At 36.9% G+C, this 26,266-nt stretch overlaps 1 protein-coding gene across 2 annotated transcripts in view; it reads right to left on the reverse strand.

The window, feature by feature from the left end:
• The window catches only part of CHRNA7 (cholinergic receptor nicotinic alpha 7 subunit), a gene marked incomplete at its 3' end in the record, with an annotated part of 106,801 nt that extends 82,038 nt beyond the window's left edge, over positions 1-24,763 (reverse strand). Inside the window, exons 1-2 of one of the 2 annotated variants that reach the window (XM_081293282.1) lie at positions 24,590-24,763; positions 24,194-24,333 (exon numbers count right to left, since the gene is read on the reverse strand). In XM_081293282.1, the coding sequence (XP_081149408.1) occupies positions 24,194-24,333; positions 24,590-24,644 (195 nt within the window). In that variant the 5' untranslated portion in view covers positions 24,645-24,763. Of the gene's footprint in view, positions 1-24,193; positions 24,334-24,511 lie in introns of both variants that reach the window. The other variant, XM_081293281.1, reaches the window with a different exon arrangement.
• Between the last annotated feature and the right edge of the window lie 1,503 nt (positions 24,764-26,266).

Genomic DNA, 26,266 nt, shown 5'->3' on the forward strand with positions numbered 1-26,266 from the left:
CTGCTCCTACATGCTCTGATGCCAGCTTCAAGAAGCAACCATCACCCTCACACCTCAGCGAGGGCCCCTCCCTCTGAGACCAGTTGCAGAGGGTTTTCCTTATGAGTTTCCATTACAACAAGGTACTCAGCTGTGTCTATTAGCGTCTACCTGGTGCAGTTATTCCCCAGCTACCTGTCTACATATTTATTTTTGCCCGAGTACATATGATTTAAGTCTCCTATTGAAAGAGGCATGCAGATGCAACTTTCCAATCTGAATGTGGGGTGACACTCATAAACTGATGATTATGGATAAGACTGGGCTTGTTTCTGTTGTTATAATGTGTCACCAGTTTACCAGTCTTTTGATGTGTTTTCTAAAACCATTTCTTAGATTTAATGGATTGTTCAATTTTCTTTGTCCTATTATTCTCTTCAAGGTTTGAAAATTTTACATCCTATTTCTATTCTCATAGTAGTTATTTACAATTTTTAAAACCCATAATTTACTTACTCTCTCTACAAATGCCTACATAAGTCAGCACATACACACACAAACATATATACTGGTTATAGATATAAATAAATGATAGATGATAGAGACAGAGAGAAATATATTTACTCCCCAATTTTTTCTACCTCTGAAATACCCGATTTGCCACCCCTCCTGGACTATTTTTTACAATGATAAGATCTAATCATTTGGGATAGATTGCTGTTGTTGTTGTTGTTTCAGGGATTGACAATTAGGCTTAATGACAAATTTTCTGGACTCTGACAACTTGTATTTCTTATGCACACTTATTTTGCTTAGGGCTTTTTTTTGTTTTTACATAATTGCAATACATTATTCCAGAAATTCTTTCAGATAATTTGTGGGTAGTGAACTTTGACTCCTTATATATGTGGGGGGAAAATATATGTGTGTGTGTGTGTGTGTGTGTGTGTGTGTGTGTGTGTGTGTATGTATGTATGTGTGTGTATATATATATATATATATATATATATATATATATATAATTTGCTTTTCTACTCTTGGCTTTGCAGAGTCTAGGATAATAAGTACTTTCCTGTCTGAGCTTTGACATTATCAAGTCCTGTATTTTTTGATAAGAAAGATATTATAAGCTCATTCTTTTAGAGAATGGTTTTCCTCTATTCGGCTGGATGAATAAGATTTTTTCTTCATACTTGGTGGAATGAAATTGAAATACTGAATGGATCTTTTACATTTAAGCCACATGTCTCCCTTAAACTCTAGAAACTAAAAGAAAAAAATCAGTATTTCCCATTTGCTCAGTTATTGAGATAAAATCAGACTCAAGTCAGAATTCATTCCAATACCTACTTTTAGTCAATGGTTTCCAAATACAATTTTCCACTGAAGGACTCCATGACAAGGCAGATCCCAAGGTTGGGTAGGGGGAGGAAGGTACACACACTTTTGCCTGGGGTTTCTCATATTATCTTGTGCCTGAAATTCATAGAGAAATTATCAAGGATCATGGAGGCCACAACACTAAGATACAGATGCCAACCAAATGACAACGTCAGCATCCAGAAAGAAAAATAACTACAATGGAACAAAACAAATTAAATACAAAAAGAAAAAAAAATCAGTAATTCAAGGGCAAATAAAATCTCATTGTCACCTATCTAAATAGGTTAACTACTGCATAATCTTTAAATAAAATGAACAGCTAAACATAAAATACCCTGAAAACAAAAACACACTAAGAGGATTGGGTTGAAATCCCCAAATGTCCTCGACCTAGAGGAGCTGTTCATAATAGTGAAACAACATCCCACGTGATCATTGAAGACATGTGAGTGAGGCTGTTTGAAAACGTTCAAGTTATGTATACATAGATGATGCATTTAACAGCTCTTTTCAAATACAGACAGTGACATAGACTCTCAATGTCATACAACCAAAGCTACCTACTTATAGGGGTGACAGGTCTGAATCCCCCATGCACCCTGGCTCCACACTCACAGCCCTTTCCAATGTACCTAGGAGATTCAATAAGCAAATCAAAAGGAGACTTGCTTTCCCTCCAAAAGAGCAGTATTTCTGAAATAAGTGGTATCCTCCCAGTCCAGACAAAAGTACAGGGTGTATCTCATCTAGAGCATTTCCCCTGACAGTAAGTTTGAAGCATTTTAGTAGTTCTTCTTTCTAATTCAATGTGCTTTTCAAGTGATATCTAGAATACCCAGGAAGCCAGGGAAAGCTGCCTTTGTGCTAATACATCAATGACCAGCTGCTCCTCACTGGAACAAAACTCCACTGGAAGGAAACATTTCCTGTCATGAATATTGCTTTCCACTTTGTACTTTAATCCATTGCCCATAATTTTCCCTGTCAGAAACAATGAAGGTGCCATCTGTATGCTGCCATTTTAATACTTGCCTGATGGTTATTATCAAAAGAGTGTCCTGGATCACTATCACTGTGTTAAACTGTTACATGCACAGAACAGGATGGAGAATCCTATAGAAACTTCCTTCACAATCCTATAGAAACTGTGACATTCAGCCCTTGGGTACAGAAGCCTCAATTCAATGCCTCTTGTTCCTGTAGTCATCAGTCAGTATATGCTATTCCCAAGCCTCACTGCTGAGAGAAAAGTACCTGATGCAATTTCTACTTATTCTGGAGTTGTAAAATACAACACCACGAACATGAAGAGCAGGAAAGTCTCAAAGCCAGATATGAAAAGATCCTCCTGCTTGAAATATCCCAGACTACCTGAAATTTACCTAACTGCTTTCAACTATCTATAGGATATGCCCCTAAAAATAAAACCACTATGTAAGTCAACTTTCCATTACTGTAACAAAATACCTGAGATAGTCCACTTAAAAGAAGAAATGTTTATTTTGACTCACAGTTTCCAAGGTTTCAGTTCATGGTTGATTGGCCCAGTCAACTTGGACCTACACAGAACATATAGTGAAAATCTACTTACTTCATGGTGGCTGGGAAGCAAAGAGAAAGGAAAGATCTCTCTTCAAGACTCGCCCCCCAAAGACCTAAGTTCCTTCCACTACACCCCACTTCTTAAAGGTTCACCATCTCCCACCAGTGCCATGTACGGGGGACCAAGCCCTCAAAATAAAGGCTTTTAGGGGACATTTCTGATACAAATTATAACAAACATAAACACCTGAATATTTGCAAATATCAGGATCCTATGAACTTTTTATCCATTTTAATCAACATATTTATTATTCTGTAAATTTCAAACAAGAAATTTTATTGATCTTTAATATACAGATATTTTAGGCAAATGTAAAATATTGATTCAGCCACAAATTTGCTGAGTAACTACATTTAATAAAAATGTAGAATACTTTTTGTATTAAATATAAAACTTTTATAAAGAAATCCTAGTGTTGCTTTAAAATAGTGTTTTCAAAGCTTTTAACTAATTGATTTTTAAATCCCAAATATGTTTTACTTTATAAGGTATAAAGTTAAGGTTGTCCAAGATTACATACCCAAAACTGCATTACCTATTTAAATACCATCTTTAAAATCAGTTTAGCTAGGTTTTGGTGTGCTAGGTCACTTTGCAAACATTTAGTTTGATTTTTCCTTCAGAGGCAGATTATAAGATCAAACAAAAAAACCCATCTCCATTTCATTCATGAGCCACCACCTTTCATTATCAGACCCTGCTTTGAGGGACACATTGTCATGCCTAATAAACAAATTTTTAAATAAGAGACCATTGACTAGAGGCTGTCCCCATACTGTTACTTCTTATGTAACAAATAGCAACCTAACAAACCCAAGCAACCATAGTGAAATCTAATTTGGAAGTATAATGAACAGCAAAGTTTCACCCAATGATAACCAGTCAGGTTTCAGTCAATCACAGGTAACCAACTGATAAGACCATGCCCACATAGGCAAATGCCCACCTGTAGCAAATCAGATGATTTCTATACTTCTGCATTCCACCTATAAAACCTTCCTGATTTTTCTACTTCTGCATTTGGCTTATTAAATCTTGCTACTGGTTGAAACTCTCTGAACCTCTTCTAGCATTCAGTGCTGCCTGATTCATGAATGCTTCTTTGCTCCAATAAACTTCAGCAAATTTTCTTTTAACAAAATCCCCTCTAAAAATAAGAATATCCCTGAAGAATATCCATACTTAAAACACTTTAATCGTAGGAGTCTAGATTTTTTTTGATATTTTAATAAATCAAGAAATAGAAATATAAGAAGAGTATTAAAATAGTCATAATAACAAGAAATACAGGCTGTAAAAACTAGCTGTCTTATGAAGATATACAGCAATGGGAAATCCTAGGACAGGATCCAAGGCTTCTCATAAATCCTTCTTTACTGTTAGCTCTGTAAATAATTATGTCATTTCAACATTTCTAAATATTAAAAACTACCACAGCTAATATATTTTCTCCATAGTGGATAATATGATGTATAAATGTGATTTAGTTTGACAATCATTAATTCATCACACTAGTAACCCTTTAGTCTTGAAAAAAAAAAAAGGAATTCATTGGTCAAGATTTCTCTAAAGCTACTTAAATATACTTTAAACCATACAAAAATTCAGTTCTAGGTGCAATACAGATATAAATAAGAACAATAAAATTACAATCATACAATAACAAAAACCTTATTAAGAACGTATAGAATCAGGCTGGGAGTAAAACTCTGCAGGAAAAGATATGTTTAGTGTATCTGAATCCCTGGGTTCAATCTCCAGCACAGACAAAAAAAGAAAAATATCTTAATGAATGTGAGGAAAAAAAATACTTTTAAAACATGGCATCATATGCAGTGAACATATAAGAAAGGATTTCTAAGTTGGGCCATGCTAAAGAATTTCTGCTTATCAGAAGACACCATATTCTACAAGTATACTATACTTCCATTAAAAGTTTTCAAAAGAAAACAGAAAGAACATTTTAAAAAGTAAACCAACAAGCCAAAGAGTCCCAAAGAGTCTCAAAGGATATTTGCAAAGTAAGTAACTGATTAGTATGGTTTGATTGTTTATCCCCTCCAAAATTTACATTTTCATTTCCTTTATGATGGTATTAGGAGGTGGGACCTTAAAGAGGTGGAAGTTATGAGGGCTCCACCCTCATGAATGGACTAATGCCATAATTGCAGGAGTAAGTAGTAGGTCTACCCTCTCTTGCTCTCTCTTCTTGCTCCTATGCCATGTGATGCCTCCCACCATGTTATGACACTGACAGAAGACCCTAGCTAGATACTGGCACCTTGATATTTGACTTTCCAGCCTTAATAAAGATAAAAAGAAACACCTAGTCTCAAGTATTCTGTTACAGCTGCACAAAATAAGCAATAACTAAGGGTGCATGTTCAAAATAGAAAAACTCCTACAAATAAGTAAAAAAGAATATACAAGAAATATGAATAAACATTTCTTGAAAGTAAATATTCAAATGCAAAACTAAAAAATGAAAATGTCCTCAACTTTATTAGTAATCAGAGAGCCACTAATTAAAATCACAAGGAAATATCACTCTATCAGAAGGGTAAATTTATGTTTTTTCTATGTTTACAGTACTGTGGATCAAACTCAGGACGCTGAGCATGTTAGGTAAGCACTATACTACTGAGTTATATCCAGTGCTCCAGAATGACAATTTAAAATACTGAAAATACCAAGTTTCAGGGAGCATGAGCAGCAACAAAAACCTTCAAATACTGTTGGTAGAAATGTTAACTGATATAACCATTTGGCATCATCTGGAAAAGTTAAAATCATTAACCTATGACCTACCACTACCACTACTACCTACAGACCAGATAGAAATGCAAAAAACCCTTTGTACAGAAAGACTGACATCTGAATTAAGGACAGTGTTGTTGAGGAGTTTTGCCCTTTAATGTGTGGGAATTGAGGCTAAGTGGGTAGTGTCAGAGCTAAATTGGATTATAAGGCACCCACTTGGTGTCAGAATTGTTGACAGAAGGCAAAAGTGAAAATAAGCACCAGTTTGACAACTGTAGGATAGGCCTAGGAAACAACAAATCTAGTTTCAAACAGAACAAAATGTATCAAGAGTCTCTAATAATGTTAAAGATAGGAATCCACATGTGTCTTAACATAAGGAAAGAGATTTATGTTTCTACTGAAGAGTCAGGATAAAACAGGGATTATATGAGAGAGTCAACAACTGGAAAAGATAGTATTAACTCTAATGAAAACAAATATATCATAATTTACTCCATGGCTCAGATGTGAAGTGATTGCAAAGATTTTCATATCAATACTGTAGATTAATTTAACAAAAACCGATTATGTAGTTTCACTGTGGGAAGGTGGGAAGACAGGGAGATAATTATATGACAACTGTGTGGCAGTGGAGGTGGGGAGAAAATGAAGAATTAAATCCTAACTTTCATCAATGATAAGTCCTTAGATGTTGAACATAGCTTACACCAGAAAGTGGCAATATGAGCATTTCATTTAGAGATGTGGATGTAAATTTCAAAGAAACAGCTGAAAGAATATTTGTGGCAGTGTTCTGCATAATAGCGAAAATCTAGAAACAACCTAAATATCCATAGATAAAATAAGAAATCTTATTATCATCTTACAACAAAAATAAATAAAGTAGAGCTACAGGCAACAACTTGGGGACTCACAAAAAGAAATTGAACAAAAGCAGCCAGATTCAAAAGATTACATATTGTATGCTTGTATATAAAGTTCTAGAAAAGGGGGCTGGGATGTAGCTCAGTGATAGAGCCAATGCCTAGCATTTGCAAGACTCCAGTTTTGACCCCAAGCACCGCAATAAAATAAATAGATAGATAGATAGATACATACTCTGAAAGAGTGAAAAGCTGTGTAGGTGGTGTTACCTTAGGTGGGCTCCCTTTTTGACAACTTACTGAGTTGTTTTTGATATGGCGCATTTGATTTTGATATGGTGCATTTGCCCATATCTATTATACACAAAGTTTTAAAATGGTTAAGGAATAATTTCCAAAATTGAAGCTTGTGTCTCTCCCTGAGCTGGCTGGTGAGTTAAAGTTTACTTCAAGTGACAATAAAATGTTTTCATAGAAAACATAACAAACTAATGTTTTCTAATTAGTGATTTCAATTGCAAATTTTATCAATTTGAATTTAATGAAATATATTCTGGCAATCAGTGAACAGTCTTAGCCTAATTTGTTTAATCAAAATTTCCAAACATAATTTATTCTATATGTGAGCTTCTTAAAACAGATTAGAAACTCATAATAAATTTCTAAAACTTGAAACCAACTTGAAAGCCACTCCAATGCTTGCCTTCTCTCTATATACTAAAGCAAACTGGTTTTCCTTCCTCTAAAGTAGACTTTTTGACTCAAAATAGGAATCTTTTTTTTTAAATTTTATTGATGGTCTATCATATTGTTAAACAGACAATCATGCAAAGCAGACTCTTGTTATAACATCATTAAACTAGAGAGTACTTGGCAAACCCTTTCTACTCCAGCTACAGAATATACTAAACCAATATTTTTCCTACACAATTTTTCTGGGTGCTTATGGTAAAAAGATCTCAGAAATCCTAGTCCTAGGGCCAGGGATGTAGTTCAGTGGCAGAGGCTTTTCCATCATGCTCAAAGCTCTGGGTTTAATGCCTGGGACTGAAAATAAACAACGAAAAAAAATCCTAGTCCTAATAGCTGTGCTGTGGCCCTAATCCCCAGTATGATACCATTTGGTTGCTTCACCTTGATAATATTAACCTTTTGGATATCAGTTGGTCTATAAACTAAGATAGGAATCTTTACAATTTGCTTTCAGTGATCCAAGAGTAAATTTCCCACACTGAGGATCTCTTACTTGTGGAATTCATTAACAAGACAATGGCAATTTCTTTCCCTCTTCCCTCTGCCACCAACAGTTAAAACTCATCAGCTCCTGCACCAGCAATCAACTCAGAACAGGTGGTCAGGCCTCTTATCCAGGCCTCTTCTCTTCTGATTTTTATAGAATTATACCAGATTTTACATAACTTCCAACTGGATCTCATATTAGTTTCAGTTGATTATTTCATCTTGCCAGGAGCTGTGACCTGAGGCTACTATATAGCTTCCAATTTGGTATCTTGGAATATGAATAACTGTATTATGTGATGCTTTATTCTATCAAAAATGATATTTAACAGTGAAAGTAAAGGGTAACAGGTAAGGATAATATGGACACATGTACACTATTTTGTGATACTTTGGAATCATTTTTGCCACAGTCATTTATAGTTGATGTTGACTGTGAGGAAATCACTGAAATGAAGAGTATGTGACTTGCAATTAGAAGATACCAAATGAGTGCTGGGATATAGCTCAGTGATAGAGCATACTTAGCATTCATGAGGCCCTGGGTTCAATCCCTAGCACCAAAATAAATTAAATAAATAAAATGAAAAAAGGATTCCAAATAACTTTCTTTTTTGTAAAACACTACCTAATCCTGATTTTTAAAATAAACCAATAAGAGAGCAGAGATTTTCAATGGCATCCTTCCATAACAAGACTATTTCTCTTTCTTTAACAGCATGTCAGGAATGAACCAGGAGCTCTGAGAGAACTGAATTCTTTGGGGGAAAACCTCCAGAGGTAGACTTCAAGAGTATCATTTACAACAAAGTCTCTTATAGTAAAACTGCCCATAATTCTCAGCCTGTAACAGAAAAAAAAAAAAATGTAGATTTATGTTCTTAGAGCCAAAAGCAGTATTGACAGGGATAAAATTCTACTGCAATAAATATGGATCAATTATAAAGGAGCACTGTAAACAAGTTTTAATTTAGAATTTCAATTCTGCTATCAGCAAGGATAACAATGTTATCAGCAATGTTAAGGAGGTAGTGTTAACCAAACCTTGAATGAGAACAATTAGGAAAGTTGGAAGAAATGCAAAACTCCTGTGTGTGAAGGCACCAGAAAACTCACAGGCAGTGAGGAATTGTAGAGAAGCTCCTGGAGCAAAGGAATACCCTGAGAGAACAACAGGATGTAGGTTACTCTTCCAGAACCATATGGTGATTCTTTTAAAAATTCCTAAGAGGTTAAAAATTAGGAGACCTAGATTAAAGAGCAAGGAAGACAAAATAAGAGTTCAGGAGTTACTGAAGATGAAAAAAAAAATTCTAGTAAACTCTCTGGGTTTACACCCTAGACTGTAGATGCAAAAACCAACCTCGAAAAGACTGAAGCCTGGCTTCTTATTTTTTTTAATTCCTACATGGATTAAGGTAATCTGTTATTGCTGGCGCTCATAGGCTGGCTTTTGATCAGAAGCAAATATAAAACAGGAGTAAGAGTATTTTCAATACCCTCAGATTATCCCTGCAATTTTTCATATGCATTGTTTGAACTGAACTACAAAACCATCAGTCTAAAAAGGAACATGTGAAAATGCCATGTGACTGAAAAATAAGAGGAAAAATCAAAAATAGAAACAGAAGCATAAAATATCACAAGGATGGAGTCATCAGATATAAAATTATTCTTATTGATTTGTATTTGAGAAATTTTAGGACAAACTTGAGACCTATATAAATTCTAAAAGTAAAAAATACAGTATCTGAAACTTTAAAACCAATTGTATTCCCTGTATTTCATATTCTTTTCTATAATTTCTGGAACTAACAACAAATAGTAATAGATTCTCTCATTGTATCTATCAGTCAACAGAAAATAGTCTGAAGCCCAGAAAGAAAATAACAAAAATTATAGAAAAGAATATGAAATACAGGGACTACAATGTTTTTTGTTTGTTTGTTTGTTTTCTGTTTGTTTGCTTTTTTTAAATCTTTACACTATTAACATTTTGGGGTCCAGACAATTTTTTTTGCCTTGGGGGGCGGCTGTCCTATGCATTTTAGAATACTTAAAAGCATTCCTTTCCTGGACTCTTCCCAATAAATATCATTACCACCTTCTTCTCCAGTTAGACAACCAAAAAATGTCTGAAGACACTGAAAAATATCCCCTCAGGGACTATACTGCTTCTAGGTGAGAATCACTGGGATAAAGTGACAAACTATAACCAATTCATGACTGCAATCCCAAAGGATAAAAGCAGAATGAAACAGAAGCCATATTTAAAGTAAATAATTGGTGACAATTTTCCAAAACTTATGAAAAAGAAAAACAAGTAATAGACTCAAGAAGTATTATGAATCCCAAGTAGGAAAAAAATTCCCTATGTACAGCATAGTAAGACTGTTAGAAACCAAAGATCAAAAGTAAAATTTAAAAGCAGACCAAAAAAAAAAAAAAAAAACAAGAGTAACCCTGAGGGAACAAAAACAAGACGTACAGCTGATCCCTAGAAAGTCAATGGAAGTCAGAAAACAATGGGGTGGTATTTCAAAGTGCTGAAAGGAATCACTGTCAACCCAGAGTCTGTATCTCTCAATTATTAAAAATGATAGCAGCAACATTAAAAAAAGATAGCAGTATAAATATATTTTGGAAAAAAAAGCAAATAAAGAGAGATCTTGCTACTCCCAGGCCCACACAAAAGAAAACACTAAAGGGTAGAAGGAAAAAGATCTCAGATGAAAGTTAGAAGATATAGGAAGGGGGCTGGGGATGTGGCTCAAGCAGTAATGTGCTCGCCTGGCATGTGTGGGGCACTGGATTCGATCCTCAGCACCACATAAAAATAAAAAAATAAAGATGTTGTATCCACTGAAAACTGAAAAATAAATATTAAAAAAATATTCTCATTCTCTCTCTCTCTCTCTCTCTCAAAAAAAAAAAAAGATATAGGAAGGGACAAAAGTAGCCAAAATTTAAAAGTTTGGGTAAATATAAAAGGATATGCTAATGTATAAAATAGTGAATCTGTATTACAGAGTTTAAAAACAGATACAAATAAAATATATGACAATAACTGCACAAAAGTTAGAATTATGGGGTTGGAATGGAAATGGAAATGAAGTGATCTTAAGTCCTCATATTATACAGAAACAGTTATAACGTATTATTATTCAAGGATTCCTGCTATAATCTCTATCTAAGCCACTACAAGAAGAATGTATGACTCACAAGCTAGAAGAAGGTAAAACTGGAATCATATCAAATGAGTAGTTCATGCAGAAGAATGTAAGAAAGGAGAAAAAATGAATGGAGAAGAGACAGGGCAAAAGCAAGCAAATACTGAAGGACAGATTTAAACCTAAGGATATCAGTAATCACATTAAAGATCGCCAAAGACAAAGATGATCAAACTAAAGCTTTAAAAAAAATCCATCTATTCGAATGTTCTCTCTGATATGTGGATCTTGACACACAATAATGGGGGAACAGCAGTTCATTGGATTAGACAAACGTGAATGAAGGGAAGGGAAGGGGATGGGAAGAGGAAAAACAGTAGGATGAATCAGACGTTAACTTTCCTAAGTACATATATGAATTCAATACCAGTAAAACTTCATATCATGTGCAACCACAAGAATGGGAAGTTATACTCCATGTATGTATAATTTGTCAAAGTACACTCTACTATCATGTTTATCTAAAAAGAACAAATAAGGAATTTTTTAAAAAAGAAAAATACATCTTTGCACTGCTAACAAGTGAACAATGAAACAATTCTAGATGATTTCTAAATTTAAAAAGGAATAGGTATTGAACAGAAAGTGATGGTGGAAGTTATACAATAATGGGGAAAAAACACAATTTGATTTTAAAACTTGCAGTTGTTTACAACTTGGCCTATTTGCATCACTTTAAAATTAATGCCTGTTAATATTGATTAAGGCAGCATACATGGTTTCTCACCATTTTAATTTTTAAATATTTCTCTACACATCCATAAACATGAAGAAAAGATAGCACAGCTGCACCAGAACGCCTTGGGCAAGGGTGATCTGGATGATCCACACACCCATTCTTTTTTAAATTTACTTTGGTTCATGATATAAAACATAAACTTCTTTTGTAAATTTTAAGAAATGTTACTTTTCATAACATTATTAGGTCAGGTTTCTAGTTCTGCATGTAATGAGCTAGGAAGCTACCACTGTGTCCTAACAAGAAGTAAAAGCTGAACAGACTAAAAAAAAAAAAAAAAAAAAAAAAAAAAAAAAAAATCAATAGCTCTTCTTAGACCCTCAAAAGGGGATTGTTGGAGAAACAGACAGGTGATTACAGGGAGCCACTGTTCACAACAGAGACTCAGAGCAAAAACCACTGTGGAAACCAGTGGGAGGCAGGAAATCTTTCTGGTAATTAATGAATTGCTAAAGGTCCAATGCAGTCAACACTGAGAGTTAAAAACTGCAGAGAGACTTAGTCATAGAGGGTCCCCATGATATTGTAGGATTTACCTCCAGGACCCTGACTAGGTTTCCTCCAGTAAAGATCAAAGAAAAATCCCCCTTGTGTCTTTAGCAGGGAAGGGCCAAAGGAGCCATTTTGAAATACACCAGACCACTCTGCTCTAAACAAAGCCTGCTCTGAGGAAGAATAAATTCATGTCTCTAAACTGTTGATTTCTTGTCAAAGCCTAACTTGCCTGAGGAAAGGAAAATACCAACTGAAGTCTGTATTAGCCACCATGTCCGAGGATGGAGAAAATTACTGAGAAACACTTGTGAGTGTCATAGTCCAGAGGCTTAGGCAAACCAGTGAGACCTGATTAACCTCAGGACACGGAGCACTTCCCCTTCTCCCATACCTCATACCTACTGGGAAAGGTCTTTGGAATTTCTTCACCTAGTACATCATGTCTGGCTATTAAGACAATATTACAAGATACACTGAAGGGCAACAGATACAATTTGAGGAGACAGAGGAAGCATCAGAAACAGATACGACAGGAATTTTGGAATGATCAGACCAGGAATTTAAAACAATTCTGATGAATATACTAAGGGCTGTAGTGGATAAAGTAGAAAGCATGCAAGAATATATGGGTGATGGGAATTCTAAAAAGGAACCAAAAAATAATGCTAGAAATCACAAACATGGTAACAGAAATGTCGAATGCCTTTCATGGGCTTATAATGTGCTAGACATATGTGAGGAAAGAAATCTCTAAGCTTCAGGATATATCAAATAGAAATTCTGAAAACTAAAACAAAAAGAGAACAAATACAGTAAGAAAAAAAAAAGGAACAGAATATCCAAGGACTGTAGGACAAGAAAACAAATCATGTATACATAATGGAAGTACCAGAAACAGAAAGGAACAGAATACTTGAAACAACAATGACCCTCAATTCCCCCAAGTTCTTGTCAATCACCAAACCATAGACAATAACTGCAGGGAAGATGAAGTAGGATAAACTGCCAATCAAATAAAAAGTATACATCTACATGTATGATTTTCAAACTAGAGAAAATAAAAAAATAGAGACAAAATTCTGGAAGAAGCCAGAAGGAAAAAAGACCTTATCTATAGAGAAGAAAAAAAAAAGATGATTACATTCAACTTCTCAGAAACTCGGCAAGCAAGAAGATGGGAGTGGATATTTAAAATGTTGAGAGAAAAAGCAACAACAACAAAACCAGCCAAACTGGATTTCTGTACCCCGAGAAATTATCCTTCAAAAGTGAAGAAGAGGGCTGAGGTTGTAGCTCAGTGGTAGAGCCTTTGCCTAGCATGTGTGAGGCACTGGGTTCGATCCTCAGCACCACATATAAATAAATGAATAAAATAAAGGTCTATACATATAAAAAAATATTTTTTTAAAAAAAAGTGAAGAAGAGCTGGGCACCTATATTCCCAGTGACTCTGGAGTCTGAGGCTAGAAGATTACAAATTGGAGGCCACCCTGGACCACTTAGCAAGATTCTGCCTATAAATAAATAAATAAATAAATAAATAAATAAATAAATAAATAAATAAATAAATAAATGGAGATGTAGCTCAGTGATAAAGTATCCCTGGTTGAAATCCCCCAACAAACAAACAAACATAAAATAAACACTTTTATAAACAAACAAAGGTGAACCCAATACAAACAAAAGTTGAGGAAATTTGTTGCCAGATATCCTTCATTTCAGAAAATCTTAAAAGAAGTTCTTTAGAGAGAAATAAAATGAGTAGATTTGAGGTCAGAAACTCAAATTTACAAAAAGGAAGATTGCAAAAAAATGTATAAGATACATATATTTGTTTTTCTTATTCTTACATTGGTTAGCAATCATGTATTTGTTTATGTATGCAGGACTATTTTGTTACTATAATGTAATCACACTATCTCTGAAGTGGTAACAATGCAATAAATGGAGAAAAACATATCATGCCAACAATTATCAAAGAGTAGAATTTGGGTTAGCTGAATGCATATTGCAAACTCTAGAGAAATCACTGAAAACGTGAAAAACAGAAATAAAAAAAGTATAACTGATATACCAAGAAAGAAAAGGGAGTCATGTAGAATGCTCATATCCAGCCCAAAAAGGCAGAAGACTGAAAGAACAGGAATAAAGGTTAAGGACAACAAAGAGAAAACAGTAAAAAATGTGGTAGATAATAAGCCAACAGTATCAATAATTACTTGGAATTTCAATGATCTAAATGCACCAATTAAAAGACATAAATCATGGAAGTGGACCAAAAAGAACAAGACCCAAATTTACATTGTCTACAAAGCCCCACATTAAATACAAAGGCACATTCAGATTAATTAATGAAGGAAAGCATATCTTGCCAACACTAATTTAAGAACGCTATACTGATTTCAGATACAGAGGCCTTCAAAGGGTCATTACAAAGGGACCTAATTTTCTAAGAAAATGTCAAAATCCTTAACATGTATGTATCTAACAAGAGGATGTAAAATTATATGAGGCAAAAACTAACAATTTCAGGGAGAAATAGATGAATCTACTATCATAGTTGGAGATTTCAATACAAGTTTACTAAAAATGGACAGATGCAGCAGGCAGAAAATCATTAAGAACACAGCTGAATTTAACATCATTAAACAACTGGCTATAATCAATATCTATAGACCATTTCATCAAATAGCAGAACTGCATTTTTTTTTATTGGATGTTCACAACATTACAAAGCTCTTGACAAATCATATTTCATACATTAGAATCAAGTGGGTTATGAACTCCCATTTTTACCCCAAATACAGATTGCAGAATCACATTGGTTACACATCACATTTTTACATACTGCCATATTAGTGACTGTTGTATTCTGCTACCTTTCCTATCCTCTACTATCCCCCCTCCCCTCCCCTCCCATCTTCTCTCTCTACCCCATCTACTGTAATTCATTTCCCTCCATGTTTGTTATCCCATTCCCCTCATAACCTCTTATATGTAATTTTGTATAACAATGAGGGTCTCCCTCCATTTCCATGTGATTTCCCTTTTTTTCTCCCTTTCCCTCCCGCCTCATGTCTCTGTTTAATGTTAATCTTTTCTTCCTGCTCTTCCTCCCTGTTCTGTTCTTAGTTGCTCTCATTATATCAAAGGAGACATTTGGTATTTGTTTTTTAGGGATTGGCTAGCTTCACTAAGCATAATCTGCTCTAGTGCCATCCATTTCCCTGCAAATTCTGTGATTTTGTCATTTTTACTCCATGGTGTATAAATGCCACATTTTTTTTTATCCATTCATCTATTGAAGGGCATCTGGGTTGATTCCACAGTCTAGCAATTGTGAATTAGAACTGCATTTTTTAAGATCACATGGTCCATTCGACAAGACAGAACACATTCTAGGCCATAAAGCATTGTTTAACAACTTAAAAGAATAGTGATCATACAGCGTATACTCTAAGTTCTCAATAAACTAGAAATCAATAACTCAAAGATAGCTGGAAATTCCAAGACATATAGAGATCAAAACTTCTAAACACAAGTCAAAGAAAAAAATCTCAAGAATTAATATTGTGAACTAACTGAAATAAAGACATAACTTATCAAAATTTGTGAGAACTAGTAGAAACAGTGCTTAGAGGAAATTTTAGAACACAGAATGAACATCTCAGGAAAGAAAAATCTAAAATCTAAGTTTCTACCTTAGCGGGGAAGACCACAAATCTGAAGTAAACAGAAGAAATATTTATAACTGAAATCAATGAAATGGAAAACAGAAAATCAATAGATAAAATGAACTGAAATAAAACCTGATTCTTTGAAGCCACACTAACCAAAAACTAGAGAGGATATACATTACCAATATTAGAACTGAAAAAAAGTACAACACTGTAGATCCAATGGGTATTAAAATAATATGTAAAAATACTATGAACAACTCTATGTTCACGAACTTGAAAACCTACATGAAATTCATAATTCTTTGAAAGACATAATGTGCCAAAGTTCACACACATAAAAATAGGCAATCTGGGCAGACCTATATTTATGAAATAAATTGAATCGATAATTAATAACATTCCCAAAAGGAAAGCATCAGACCCAAATGGGTTCCCTGGCAAATTCTACTAAACATTTAAAGGTAGAAAATATAACAATTCTCTACAATCTCTTTAAAATGGCAGAAGCAGAGGGACTACATATTAAATTATTCTATGAGGCCAGTATTACCCTAATGACAAAATCAGACAGAGACACTATAAGAAATGAGGACTACACGCTCATGAACAGATATAAAAATCCTCAACAAAATATGAGCAAACTGAATCCAACAATGAATAAATATAATTATAGACCATAGCCAAAGGGATTTATTCCAGATATGCACGGTTCACTCAACATTCAAATAGTAATGTTATCCATCCCATGAACCAGCTAAAAAAGAGGAATCATATAATCATATCAATTGATGCAGAAAAATAGATGCATTTCACAAAATAAACATTGATTAACAAAAACAACCAAAAAATCAGTAAAGTAAAAATATAGGAGAACATCCTCAACTTGATAAAGAAAATATACAAAAATCCAACAACTAGATACACATTTAATGGTAAGAAATTCAAACTTTTCCACTAAGATCAAGAACAAGGCAAGAACGTGCCCTCTGATCACTTCTTTTCAATATCATACTGGAATTACAACTAATTCAATAACACAAAAAGGAAATAAATATATACAAATTGGGGGGGGATAAAATTGCATTATTGCCAATGTCATAATTGTCAATGTAGAAAATCTGAAAGAATTAACAAATTAAAAACTCTCCTGGCTAATAATGGCTAATAAGCCATTATATCAAGCCTGGTGGACACAAGGTTAATATGCAAAATCTAATCACTTTCCTATGTACCAGCAATGAACAAAAGAACTTGAAATTTAAAACATAATTTAAGCCTGCCAAAAATAGATATCTGGGTTTAAATCTTAAAAAATGATGTACAAAAGTCTGTATCAGAAAAACTGCAAAATTCTGGTGGAAGATATAAAAGAACTAAATAAATGGAGAACAATTCCATTTTCACAAACTCAATATTGTCAAGATGTCAGTTCTTCCAATCTTGTGCTATATAGATTACACTGTAATCCCAACCAAAATTCCACTGATATTTTGTAGATACTAAGAAATTGATTCTTAAGCTTATATGAACGAGCAAAAGACCCAGAACAGTTCAATACAATATTGAAGGAGAACAAATTTGAAGGAATAATACTATCCAACTTTGTATTTACTAGAAAACCACAATGGTATAGACAGCATAGTGTTGGTGAAAGACAAATAGATCAATGGAACAGAATAAAGAACCCAAAATAGATCCATGTAAAAATATTCAACTGATAGGCCTTTAAACAAATGATACAACAGCTAGACATCTATGTGTACACACACACACACACACAAAAAAAAAAGAATGAATGAATGAGTCAAATGACACAGACTTTCACAAAATACATCTCAAAGTTTATCAGATTGAAATGTAGAATGCAAAACTATACATGTCCTGGGATATAACACAGGAGAGATACCTAGTTGACTTTGGGTATGGTGATGACATTTTATCCACAACACCAAAAGTATGATCCATTAAAGAACAGTCAATAAGATGGACTTCATCAAAATTAAAAAAAAAAAAAACTTCTGCTAAGTGAAAAACATTGTCAAGAGAATGAGAAGACAAGCCAAACACTGGAAGAAAATATTTGCAAAAGACACATCTGGTAAAGGAATGTTATTCAAATATATATATATTTCTCATAAAATTTAATAAGAAATAAACATGCTGACTCAAAACTGGGCCAAAAATCTGAACGGATAGTGATACAGATGGCATATAAACCTAAAGATGTTCCACACCATATGTCATAGGGGAAACACAAAGTAAAATAACAATGAGATATCATTACATTCCTATGGGAATGGACAAAATCTAGAACAGTGACAATACCAAATACTCCTGAGGACAGGGAGCAATAGGAACTCTCATTTATTGTTGGTGGAACTACAAAATGGTATAGCTACTTTGGAATACAGTCGGATAGTTTATCATAAAAGTAAATATACTCTTACCATTCATTCCAGTCATTGTCCTTCTTGATATTTACCCAAAGGATTTGAAAACTTAAATCTACATAAAAACATGAATACAGATGTTTATAACAGCTTCATTAATAATTTGTTAATAATTTCCAATTTTTTGAAGCAAATAAAGTGCCTTTCACTAGATGAAAGGATAAACTATGATATATCCATAATATAATATTATTCAGTGCTAAACAGAAATAAGCTATCAAGTCATAGAAAATGGAGAATTTAAAATGCATATTGATGATGAAAAAGGCAATTTGAAAAGGCTACATACAGTATGAATTCAGATATGTGACATCCTGGGAAAGGCAAAATTATGCAGATAGTAAAAAGGTACTCAGCAGCTGCCAGAGGTTGGAGTAGAGGATAGAGATGTAAAGGCATAGCACAGAGGGTTTTTAGAGCAGCAAAAGCACTCTTCTGTACAACACTAGGGTGGTGGAAACTTACCATTCTATCTTTGTCCAAGTCCATAAATATGCATATCACCATCAGTGAAACCCCAATGTGAGCTCTAAACTTTGGGTGATAATGACATGTCAGTATAGGTTCACTGAATGTAACAAGTGTACCACTGGTGGGGGATGTTGATAAAGAAGGCTAGGCATGTGTGGGCATGGAGGTATATGAGAAACCTCTGTACCATCCTCTTAAATTTGCTATAAACCCAGAACTTCTAGGGGAAAAAAAGTGTGGAAAAATAACTTTACTGGGATAATTTCCAGATTTTCCTTAGGTATTTGTTCTCAGAATGTGTTCTATAAGTGTAAACTTTATAAATAATATGGGATAATATTTAGAGTTGTAGCATTTTTAAATAGTAGTGAGTAAATGCAAAATCATAAATCTGATAAGCCTGAGCACAGGGCCACCAAGGGGAGTTCAGAGGAACCACAAGGATACTGGGCTCCACAACTTTGCTGCCTTCTGCATTTAGGTAAACTCTAAATGTTTGATCACTACTGTCCTGTGATTAAAACTTCCAAAAAGTGGACCTGCAATCCAAAATCTATAAAAATTCCAAAAATCATTTGTGCATAACTATGTGTTTTATATTTGTGCCTAATTATATATTGATTCATATTATTAATCTTAAACAACCTTGCCTTCTGGACATGATTTCATAACTATGCACATTTATTTTATGCAAATCAGCTCTTACAATGGCCTTCAGATGTATGTGTACAGGTGACTGACGAAATGGCAAGAATAAAGGAGAAATATTATGAAAATTGTTGGCAGTTTAGAATCTTCCATTTGCATCAATTCATATCAACCACATCATAAGTCAGAGTATGCATTTAGGAATAATTGAGGTACTTTCACTTAACAAATGTTTCCCTTTCTCCACATTGCCACAGTATCATTTTAGGTTTGACCTTGCCGTTGTTTCAGTTTGTCCCCAAAAGTTCAAGTGTTGGAACTTTAATTTCTCAGTGCATCATTATTAGGAGGTGATGGCTAGTGAGAGGTGGTTGAGTCATGGAGCCAGAGCACTCATGAGTGGATTAATGTCTTTCTTTGGATATTCTGTATGCTTTCTTTGGATACATTCTCATGAGACTGATTAGTTACCCCAAGAACAGGTTGTTCTAAACAAGGTCACCTTTGGTATTTTGCCTCTTCTGTGTGTATCTATTTGCCCTTCTGCTTTCCGCCACAGATTAAAGCAATACAAGGCTCTCATCAGAAACTGAGCAGATGCCAGCACCATATCCTTTGACTACCCAGCCTCCAAATTCAAGAACCAAACTAAACCTCTTATAAAGTACCCAATCTCAGTATTTCAATTTAGCAACAAAAAACAGACTAAAAAAAGACCCATCCTCATCTCTGACATACATTCCTCCCTCCTCTCCAACCTATCCCACACACAATGCTCTAGTATCATCTAAACACAGATCTGATTACTTCCCTCCCCTACTCAGGAATTCACCTTCCCACTCTCTACCTAGTGCTTTATCAATTCCTTTGAAGACTCTTGTTTTGTCCTCAAAACATATTCACATTTTTTACTGCAATCAATAATTTACACTTGTTACATTTAACAAAAATGTCATGGTTTAGATTGTTTTCATTTCTAGGAAAACATTCTACAGCAAGCTGGTCTTTCAGCTTCATGAAATGTTTGGCATGCCACTTCCTCCTGTTCTCTTAGGTACCCAGACTAGAGCCCAGTGTGAACTCTGCAGAAGCATTCAAGACATCTCACACATTAACACTTCTACCAAAGAAAAATCATAACTTCCATTTTGCTAGGTGTTTTCTCTAACACAAAATAAAAGGATCAGTAAAGCTGTCAGTAACCAAGTCAATACTGTATCCCTCTTTTAGAACTTCTCAAAACTCAGCACCACATAAAAATAAATAAATAAAAGTATCATGTCCAACTACAATAAATAAATAAGACCACCCAGGAATCAGGAGCCCACCTTGTTGAAATGTGTGCCTCCTTCACTGCATTTTTCCTCTCTCTGTTCTCATTACCTGGAAAGCCATTCCTACTTTCTCCAACTGGCAAACTCCACTCACTTTTAGAAAGCCAATCACTTCCTTTTTGAAACCATTTTCAGCCACTATAGTTGTAAATAATTGTTTTCCTTATGCAGATCTGCAGCACTTGGTATATTTATGTTAGATTTCATCAATATAGTAAGCTTGGATTTACTTTTTTAGTATCCCAAGCCAGATAATGAGATCACTGAAAATAGAAATTATCCCTTGCTCATATGTAAATTATCAGAATCTAGCAAAGTTCATATTATTAGCCCAATAAATGTATAGAATAAATTGACAAAAGAGTAAATGATCTTTAATGAAAATAAAATATGTAAAATCACATGCCATTTCCCTAGCTCTCTAAGAATTCCTTGCTGACAAAAAGTGGAACAATAATATGGCAGGGCGGGGAGAAATGACTATGGTCTAGAACAGCCCAGTTAGATGGGTAAATGACTCCTAAAGTTGAATTTGTAAAGAGAATCCTTATCAGCCAATATTTTGCCACATAGATCCCTTATGAGGACCATAGTGTCTCTGTCCAGGGTGCTGAGATTTCAGCTGGAAAAACCTGACTTTGTTTCTTAACAAGGCAGAGCCAAGCAGAACTAGAATACAAATGATTGCATATTTCCTTGTCTCATATAGGGACTTCTTTCTCATAACGGATGTTAGGACAATCATATTCAATTTGTTACAGTTCAGTCAGTTTAAGTAGATTATGCTTTGTTCCACAAAATAAGTTACCCAGTCCAAAGGAGGCTGCAGATTTAGAAAGAAGGACCTGTGAGTTAGATGTGGGTTTTCCTCACTACCCTTTCTCTAATCACTATGTGACCTTAGGCAGGCTACCACACTTTTCTAGGCATGGACTTCCTGCCCTGTAAGTATTCTGTGATTAAGATAGAGCAAATCTTCAGTGAATCATAAGTGTGTGTCAAGAACTTTCACTTTTTTAATCCTCTCAAAATCCTGTGAAGTGGATATTATTATTCTCATTTTACACATGAGAAAACAGGGCTTACAAAGCTAAAGTAGTTTTCTCAAGGCCACTCCACAAACACACAGCATTGCCTGGTTGGGAAGTTCAATCCATTCACAGCTAGATCCACGGCCAAGGTGACTTTAAGACTTTCTCCGATTGCCCCTTCCATGACCTCTGGCTGCTGATGGTCATCTTCACATGTTTTTATAACACTGGAATGGTCAGGGTACACAGTGCTTATGATTTTTTATTTTAACTTTTTTTAAAAGATGACAATTTTTAGAATTTTTCTCATCATTAATGCTAACTATGCTTTCACTTCTTCTAAGGTGAAATGCCTCATATTAATCACATTCCTCAAAGAGTCTTTTACAGAGGCAGGGATACCCAGGATAAAAAAGCTTATAGCTTCTCTGTGAGTGAGCAGTCTCCCATAGCCTTGGAAGGCCTGCTTCACTTGCTCACACATGTTCCTCAGCAAAGTAGCTGCTATACCATCACATCCTATCCAGATAGCATGAGGACAACCCCATAAAAGGCTGCTGTGGAACATACAGAGAGGTAGCCTGGCCAGAGCAGATCCTGAGCAAGTAGGGAAAGGGGGACTGACTTCCCTTTCTCACCCTATCATGTACCATTTGTGGAGTATATTAGCTCAGCTGCCTGGCCCTTCCTCATGTCATTTTTCTATGGAAATGACTACAGAATGTGCACAAGTGTGGGGTCTCTTAAAGTTATCTCCACATTCTTAAACTACTCACAATAGCCCATTAATTGCTAAAATATCCATTCTATTTACAGGAAAGTCAAGACTCGGGAGACTCAAGAAATTTACCTAAAATCAACAACCCAGAGATCAACAAAGCCCAAAGGCACCAAAATCCCAAGAACAAATCCTGAGCTCCTTAAAGTAACACAGGAGCGGTTCTATAAAGCAGTACATCTTACAAATGCCCTGGAGTCTCTATGCCTCTTCCACCCCAAATCCTCTGCACCTCCATTGCCCTGTGACCTAGAACTTCTTTTTCAGTTTGTTTCCCTAACTTGAAATTCCTATCCTCTCTCCTTCCCTGTAGCCTGTGCTCCATAAACAGCAACTAACTCATAAACCAGTGATCCAGGTGACAGTAGCTATCTTCCCCTAAATCTCTCAAGATAACTTTTCCACATCATCACACATACATTCAATATCTAAAACAGGATTCTTTCTGTAGGAAGAAGTACACATTTGACACACATGTAATATCAGAAGGAAGTCATTCGTCACTGCAATTTTAACTAGATTAAATGACAAATACGTATCAGCATGGCCATGTGGGTAACTATTTGCAGGATTATGAAATGTCACTATCATCTTATGCCACTCTTCCTGAAACCTTCTGGTGGCTTTTAGCACTTTCTAGCTGGAGTTGTGGCTAACTTGCACACCTCTTTCTTATGGCATCATTCCCTCTCCATGAATATCATTATTCCTTTGCCCCACCCTACCCTAATCCAGGCACTTCAGAACAGAATCCAATGCCTTGTGTGGACCAGACAAGCAAACCCATTTATAATGAATCAAACATTTTGCAAAAGTATCAGTACTGTATGAAGGATATACCAATGCATATTGAATATTCAAAGCAGTCTAGAAGAAAAAACAAGAGGACAGTGCACAGATTTGCCAAGTGAAATGGGCACTGGTAAGGCTGCAAAGCAAGAAGAGTTCAATAAGAGCTGGAAGCAGCTGCCTGAAGGGACAGACAAGTGAATCTCTGGTGTGGAGCCTTGAGTTCTCCGAGGAAGACTGCCAGAGGAAGATTCACCAGAAAGGTTAAAAAAAAAATCTCCATTACTCAAATGGGAGAGGAGTCCAAACATCCACAGCTCGCCCTATGACAAACCTACACGCTAGTAGCGGCAGAAAAGCCTAGAACTGATTAAATTGACACTGGATGAGACCATTCGCACACTGTTCTTGCTACTGATTCCTAACATGGAATACTTTCGCCCTGAGTTTCTAAGCTGAGGGAAAGGTGAGACCCAAGTTCTCATGCACAGGTGGCCTGGGCGATGAAAAAAAGCTTCACCTGGTCCCTCCACAACAGGCGGGGAGACCAAGGCAGCCCGTGGCAAACTGGAGTCGCGGTCAGATTGCGGGCCGCCTCGTCCGGGACCAGCTAGGAAGTCCGGGCCAATCTACACTGCTTGGCAGTCCCTGTGCTGCCACAGCCTCTAGGAGTTGGCGACAGGGAGACGGCATCCCTACAGCCGGCGCTGGGACTCACCACGTCCATGATCTGCAGAAGGCTTAGAGAGAAGTAGACAGTGAGCGGCTGGGAGTCGTTGGCTACGGGCCTCTCCAACGGGTTGTAGTTCTTGACCAGCTCCTTGTAGAGCTTCCTCTGGAACTCGCCTTGCAGGGACACTTACAAAGAAAAGAGCACCGGCAAGCTGCTCAGGAAAGGCCAGGGGAGAGATCCCCACGCCCCCCTCTTCCTTTTCCCTCCTGCACCCCTGCTCGCGACCCCCGCCGCTCAACCATGCAGCCCAGAACTGCAGCCCCGGCAGCGCCCTGCTGCCCCTCTCTGGCGGGGATACCCAACCTGGCCCCCGAGCGGAGCGCAAAGAGCCGCCCGGGATCCCGCGGAAGAGTGGAGGACAGGAAGACGTGTCGGCTTTACCTTGCAGGAGCGACGCGATCAGCGCCAGCCAGACACCTCCCCGGGTGCCGCGCATGTTGGGTCCCAGAGCTGCCGCGAGCCGGCGCGCCGCGGTCTCGGCTGTCAGCCCGGGCCTGCGCCTGCGGCCGCGAAGCCACCTCTCCCGCTTCGCTCGCGCGCCTTTAAAGAGCCGAGCGCGCCCCCGCCTCGCCCGCCCCCGCGCGCCTCTCCACGTGATGAGCCCCGCCCCTGGCCTCCTCCCTGCCGGCCCTCGGGGGAGGGCCGGGCGTTTTCCTGGCTACCTCCGGAACTGCTGCGCCCGGGTGAAAGTGCTAGCACTTTGAGCTGCTTACGCTCTGGGTACCCCGATCCTAGTTTCCACTAAGCGGACCCCGCATCACGCCTCGGGCGGGGGCTCTCCAACGCAGGGTTCTGTTCTTTGCGTTCTTTGTCCCCTTTGTGTGCCCTCCTGCTCTCAACCAGAAGCAGCATCCGACCACTTAGAGAAAGTCGGAAAAATTCTCGGATCCGAGACTCCCTCCTCCATATCAGCGTCTAGGTGGCAGCGACCCGGAACCAGGCTTAGGAAAGTCTCTCCAACAGGATAAGACAGATCAAAGAGGAAACCCTCTCCAACATCCCTTAAGCCCTGGGTATTCTTTTAGCAACCATTCCCTGGACATCACCAGCTGGATTCTGGGCTGGGTTCTGGATGTGCGGAAGGCAATCTACAGAAAGAGAGAGGAGCTGCAAATGTTATGTTTTGAGATTCTCATTAGATAGCTTGATTTATTTCCATTCGCCTTTAAAAGAGATTCAGAATATTGAAAAGTTAACTCCAACTCCTGTTGGACTGACAACCAAAACTTGATGGTATTATTTAGGCCTTTTTAGGTCCCAGGTGGGATTAATAGGCAAAGAAGTTACAGTGAAGACAGCCGTAGAGATCTGGGCGGGGGAGAGTCCTGAATGTTGAGGAGGGGGAGGAGGTGTGGTTCTGAAAAGATATGAAAAGGGGCTGGAAGAGAGGTACTAGGGAGGGGCTTGGAGAGCTCTGGTAGTCTCTGTCCTTCTGCTCCCAGAAACAGGTTACAGAGAAACAAATACTGGGGTTTCCTGCGCCCCTGTAGGGGGCGCTGTCGTCCGCTGTCCAGTAGACCTCAGCTCATCTAAACCGCCCCAATTCAACAACTGTGGAGGAGGCAACAGCAACAATGTTCGCGCGTTTCTGAACTAAGACGGGATTTTAGAGCGACACTAAGAACTGGGGAAAGGCTCACAAAAAAGTAAATGAGTTTAAAGTAGTAGTAGGAATGGTGTACTGACCCCCATAATTTCAAGGAAATATTGTCCTTGCAATGAGGTTTCTTGAAGAAAATTTACGTTTGTTAACTGATACATGTATACACACGACAGTATAGGCTTTAACTGCTCTAAGGCCCCAGAAGAAGGAAGACTGATTCTTTTGTGGAAGCGTTTATAGAAGGGGAGACAACTGACCAGGTCTCTCAAAGAGCATGTGTTGTGCCAAGGAAAGAGAACAACAGACAGGTGTGGCATCTGCCTCCCCAAACCCCCTAATCCCCGACCCTAGGCATTCCCAAAGGAATGAGCTGCAAGATAAAACCTTCTGACAAAGGCAGTATTAGACAAGGAAGTTAAAACCCAACAACAGAATAGAGAAAGCTCGGAGACATC

The sequence above is a fragment of the Spermophilus citellus genome, assembly GCF_964194105.1.
Source record: "Spermophilus citellus genome assembly, chromosome: 4".
NCBI lineage: Eukaryota > Metazoa > Chordata > Mammalia > Rodentia > Sciuridae > Spermophilus > Spermophilus citellus.